Here is a 5926-nt window from a genome sequence, read left to right as displayed (position 1 = left end):
GTTCAGTTAAGGGTTCAGCACAGATGGAAGGAGAATCTGTTGCACTTGGAGTGCTTTTGTATCAATCATCTTCTTATATAATTCACAAAAGAGGGTTATTATGTTGAATTTCTGTAAAAATTTTCCCATAAAAGCCCTTGTATTTAAGGATATTGTCCCAGCAGGGCTTGGCATAAATCACTGGCTGACATGAACACCGGGTACGTCACCAGAAAGTCATCCACAAGTGTATCTGCAAAGACAAGCACATTATTTAAAATATAAACAATATCTCTTAAACATTTTCCAGTAACTAACAATCCAACTGCTACTAGTTCTATAAGGGTTTATCAAATGTATTTCACTGAAGACAGAAAATAAGTTCACATTTTATGCAAACCATACAAATCTTATACACATCCTCAATAGGTTCACACACGATGCTGGAGGGCAGAGTGACCTTGGCAGCTAATGTTTGCTGATTTGCACACGGTAGGTCTGTGCTTTTAACTGAGATGACAGCTCGGAAACTTTCCCCTATTCCATTTCAATAATACAAGAAGAAGAGCCCGCTCTGCTGCTGTTGAATGTCAGTTAAGCAGAGACGTTTCAAAACATAATGTGAGAGACTTTTCATTGGTAGATTATTCTTCATGGTCACTCTCAGATAACATCTCATGCTGACACCAGTGTGGATCCTTCTGTTCCATTTTGCTCTGACAAGTTCAAACTATTACTGGCGTCATTCCTAAATCTCACACATTTTCCATTGCAGGCTGCAGCAGTGAAGATAAGCCAGTATGTGAATGTATCTATTCAGTCTCTCTGACCTCTGATTAAGCCTGTTTTCTTTGTGATTAGCTTGTGAAAAGCATTTTGATATTGCTTATCTATCTCCTTAATGTGTTTGCAAGCAACATTTTCTGCCATCGTATCCTGTATCCAGGGGTTAACTATGTACATAATGGGGATGTTTTTCTGTAAATGGACTAACTAGGTCACCAGCTCAGCTTTGGCAATTCCCATAAAATGAAAGGCACTTACAATTTACATGATTGTCATGTTAAGTGTCATTTTATCTTGCTGAAAACAGAGGTGGAAAGTAACTAAGTACATTTCTCAGGTACTGTACCGAAGTACAATTTTGAGGTAGCTGTACTTTACTTAAGGATTTTAATTTTCTGCTACTTCATACTTCAACTTCATTTTAGAGGAAAATATTGTACTTTGTACTCACTACACAACTTTAGATACTAGTTTTCAGAAAGAGGTTAATAAAGGTTACTAAAATAAGATACAGTATAATCACAAGATTTATTGATCTTTGGTGTAAAACCCACAAGCTACCTAGCACTAATTCACATTATAAGCATGTAAGATAGTCAAAATTAGCTCCACTTTTACCAACTGCAACATTAAATGTGTTGTACACAATAGTGTGTCAGTAATTATAACTGAATAATAAGATGCACATCAATGTAAACCATGCCATTTTGCATAATGAGTACTTGTGGTATTTTAAGTATATTTTTTATCAGTACTTTTGAACCTTTACTTAAGTAACACTTTGAATGCAAGACTTTTACTATTTTACGCTGTGGCATTGCTCCATTTATTTAACTCAATAATCTGAGTACTTCTTCTGCCACTGGCTAAAAAAGTCTAGGCCCGACTCCTTTTATTTCACCATGTCATTTTTAAAATGACAAAGAACTTCTTTTCTGCTACAATTTGTTATTAAATGCAAGAAAGAACCAATATGACATTAGATGAAGCCACTACAATACATTTCTAAGACACAAAGAGTAACCCTAGATATGATGCCCAGTCACAACTGAAAAGCTTTACAAATCCCATCAGGACTAGCCTCTTTTCAACCCCTCTGTAAATGTGCCTCACGCCCAGAATGGTAAATTCTCTCCTTTAATTTCACACTGACTTCACAGGGCCTTTGTGTGCGTTCTGGTCCAAAGAACTCTGTGACATCATTATGTTAATCCATGCAGAGCAGCTGTTAGATGCATCACTCGCTGTTTACAAGAGGTGACACACTCATATACATGTAGCCTGCTCATAAAGGAAACACACCTTAATAAAGAGCCAGGAAGCAATGCACAAAATCTCACCCACCCACCCACTTAATCCTGCACCGCACACTCACACTGATGTATGTTTACTCTGGTTAATCTTCACTGAAACACTTTCACAAGTAACAGCTTGCACGCTCCTCCCCAGGCTGTAAACTCAATATGGTTTAATGAAGTTAGCAAACAGAAGAAATATTTAATGTTAAAACCTAAAACATATTTTCAAGTTATTCTTGGTAACACAGCAAAAATGATGGGAATGTCCTGCAATGGGAATATTTAATCCAAAGAATTTACCAGAAGATGATCCAAAACAATATTATGCATAAATTGTGCTGTATAATTAAAATTTAATACTTTGTGAATCCTATGCTTTGTGTCATTTCTATTTCTGATGATCAGTTATCAAAGATATGTAGCCTGGATCAGAGAAGTGAATATACCAAACCAAAAAACACAAGACTTTTTCTTTCATTTTCAGAGAAAATACAAAACTTGTCAACCTCTTGTGAACTCAACCTCCCAATCTCTGTTATATTTCAGTACATGCTGATAAAAGCAATCAATGCAGCCTTAGAAATAAGCATGTTAACATGTCATCTACTGGCCTAGTAACTACAGGAAGCCTTCATCTAGGTGTAAAAGCCTTAAATTAATATGATAGTCTGTATTTAGAGATTTTATCTCTGCTCATTCAATGCGATATTTTTTCTCTGCAAATAAACATCTGCCCACATGGTGCATCAGCAAAGTGCACAAATGTCCCATTACATGTTTTTCAGAGCTGCCTGTATGCAGCTGAGCAGGAATCAATAGCTGCACTGAGAGACTGGGCATGGGAAAGAAGGCTAGCCCACAGAAGGACGGCCTAGCATATCAGGGATCTTCACAGCACACGTTACAGTGCTACAGTGGTTTGTGTTTGCTTTTCCTGCCTGTGGTGTTTTTAAAAAAGTGCTATCTCTTGCAGAAAGACAGAGACCTCCTCTACATTCCTAATGCTGTGTATTGAATAAAGATGGAAGGAAGTTGTACCATGATGAGTTAGAACTGGCTTTCTAATGTGCTGTGCTGCATGGAAGTCATAAACACAACATCAATAACCCGCTGCAAGCATCAGTCATGGTGCTTTACAGCCTTGAGAGACAAACCAAACATACTGTAGCATCTTGAGAGAGATTTAAATACGTCGATCAAATCAAGGATCTCATGTTATCATTCCTGAGTTAAACCTCCATTGGTACTCTCAGCAGTAGAGCACACCAAACTTGAATATTCACTCAGAGACAAGCAAAGCCAGCAAGAAAAAGAGCTGTGTGATGCAGAATGACATCCCAGGGTCAAAGAGCCAGAGACCTGAGGAGGAGAAGAAATGAACGGAGTCCTGAATAGCAGTAAACATCACTGAGTGCAGATCAACTGCTATTCAGGACTCCGTTCATTTCTTCTCTTCCTCAGGTCTCTGGCTCTTTGACCCTGGGATGTCATTCTGCATCACACAGCTCCATGTGGAGGCTTGACTTCAGTGCACCTATTGCAAGGTGAGCTAATGGTGAATGACTCATCAGCATCACACCGTTTACCGAGTACACAGGATAGTAGCTAAAAGGTCATTTGCAGAAGTGGGTACTGTGGATACACAAATTGAAGGGATGATAAGATGTCTTACTCACTTGCCAACTAATTTAGCCTCATGTTAAATTTTACATCATTATTAAACAGTAAGGTATGGCAATAAAATATCCATATAAAACATACTGTAACTCTCGTGTCTTTAAATTGCACTATTTTGTAGCTGCAGGTATGTCTCCTGAAAGGACAATCAGATCCACTTCATTCACGTCCTCATCAGAATGAGTGATGATCTCTAGTATGGGGTTAGCCTGACTCCATCCCAGTGAGAGATCATGTCTGACCACCTCCATTTTCAGGGAAAATCTCCATCTTTCTCCTGTTTTTCTCCCCTCCTGGTTTCCCATTTCCTCCCCTTTACATCCTTTCTCTCTTTTTCTTGTATTATTCTGCTCCTTGATTGACTGTACTGCTGCTCTCATCATCTCATCTCATTATGTCTCATCAAACCATCTTGCAGCTTCAGCTACAGTGAATATGCTCTGCCTTGGCAACAGTGCCACATTATTATGTACCTGCTGGGATGAAAGGAAATGTATTGTTGTCACTGAGAGGCTGGACTGCATGTCACGTAGTCTGTTACAGCTTCCCTCCAACGATGTGAGTGCTTATTTATCTCTGTCAGAGGCTTTTAAATGAACAGGCTCAAACTTAGTGCCATTCTGGGCATGATGGCACATGATTAGCCCAGTAACATTACTGTAGCTCCCAGCTCCTCTGAGGGAGAGGAGTGGGGAGGGGAGAAAGTAAAAGAGAAAGTGAAGGGACTTATCGCTCTCTTTCTATCTTTGATAACACATCATAGGACCTGCATAAATACACAACATTAACAATGCTAGTCATAAAGTTGGTGCTGTACCATCCTTTTAACTGCAATTACTTCTACAATGTTTTACATTTTATTCTCCAAAAATCCAAATATTATGCATTCATACACTGACAATATGCAGGGGATAGGATTATAAAGTTCCAGGATATTAATGCTGACCTGACTCCTTGCTCTGTGTTGTGCCCTGGTCGTCGTCCAGTGTCAAGTCATTCAGCAAGTGCTCCAGGATCTTCTCCGGGGTCCCTGACACCACCATGTACCTGTCAGATACAATAGAGTCACTGGATGAGTCCTCCTCAATAGAGGACAGAGAACGGCTGCTGCTCCATTCTTCCTCTCCCTCTGTCCCCTCATCATCTATGTAGCGAAAGTAGGGGACATCAAAGGTGGGCATCGTCACCGGCTCTGCCCGGCTGGTGCTGTCACTGCTGCTCTCCTCAGAGCCCTCCTCGTCATCCTCATCGTCCTCCTGCTCCACTAAGGCGGCGTGCAGCAGCCTGCCCTCCTCTTGCTGCAGGTTTGGGGGCTGTGGCCGAGAACCCATCCTTGCAGAGTCCCTGTGCCCTTACACCGGCAATGTTGCCATGGTTACTGCTGCATGCCTTCTTTGCCCATCTATCCATTCACCTGCAGTTAACACAATCCCTCAAAAACACTGAGGCATCCTGTTGGGTTCACGACTGAAAAAAGCTCCTGAATGAGTTGAACGGCAAGGCAGCCAGCAGAGCTCTGCCTCATAGTCCCATGCTGCTTATCTATTTCACGTAGTCACTTATGTGTAGAGAGCTGTGATGTAAGCAGGACTGAGTGAGTGAGTGTGTGTGATCCAGAGAGACAGACAGAGAGAATGATGAGAGGGAAAGAAACAGTTAGTGAAAGAGGGAGGGAGGGAATCTAGGAAGAGTGGGAGTGGGGAGGCTTACCTCCCATTCCTTGCCTCCTCCCTCCCTCCTCCCCTGGCCGATGCAGAGAGAGCCGGTCGCTCTGACGACACTCTCTGGAGAATGAGCACATCGTAGCCCCTCTCCCTCAGACACACACGGACCGCCTCGTCACTCTGGGGCTGGAGAGACAGAGAAGGAGGGAGAGACTGTGTTATCACCAAGGAGATTCCCCTGTATTTCCTCCCACTCACACAGATCACCACTGATTTCCATCATAACACTCAGTCAAAGCCAGCACTGTAAATGAAAGATAATTTCCATATATCATTATTCAGTTTTATCGGCGGAGCCCATTCAGGGATTAACATAAATGTGGAGCATACTAAATTATGGGTGGTGTTGAGAGACAATCTGTTTTCATGCCATCATATGGTTTAACTCTGCCATCCAACAGAGCTTTAGTGGTTTAGACTTCAGTTTAGGCTTTAACTCATACGGTGGCTCCACACCTTATG

The 5926-nt window shown here is 41.3% G+C and overlaps 1 protein-coding gene across 1 annotated transcript in view; it reads right to left on the bottom strand.

Annotated features, from left to right (window-relative positions):
* Positions 1-5084, bottom strand: part of LOC109967255 (rap guanine nucleotide exchange factor 5-like) — a 12395-nt gene extending 7311 nt beyond the window's left edge. Inside the window, 2 exon segments of the mRNA XM_020612696.1 lie at positions 106-232; positions 4687-5084. Coding sequence (XP_020468352.1) covers positions 106-232; positions 4687-5071 — 512 coding nt within the window. The 5' untranslated portion in view covers positions 5072-5084.
* Between the last annotated feature and the right edge of the window lie 842 nt (positions 5085-5926).

The sequence above is a fragment of the Monopterus albus genome, unplaced genomic scaffold (assembly GCF_001952655.1).
Source record: "Monopterus albus unplaced genomic scaffold, M_albus_1.0 scaffold127.1, whole genome shotgun sequence".
Lineage (NCBI taxonomy): Eukaryota > Metazoa > Chordata > Actinopteri > Synbranchiformes > Synbranchidae > Monopterus > Monopterus albus.
The sequence above is the reverse complement of the archived record's forward strand: the minus strand, read 5'-3'. Positions and strand labels throughout refer to the sequence as shown.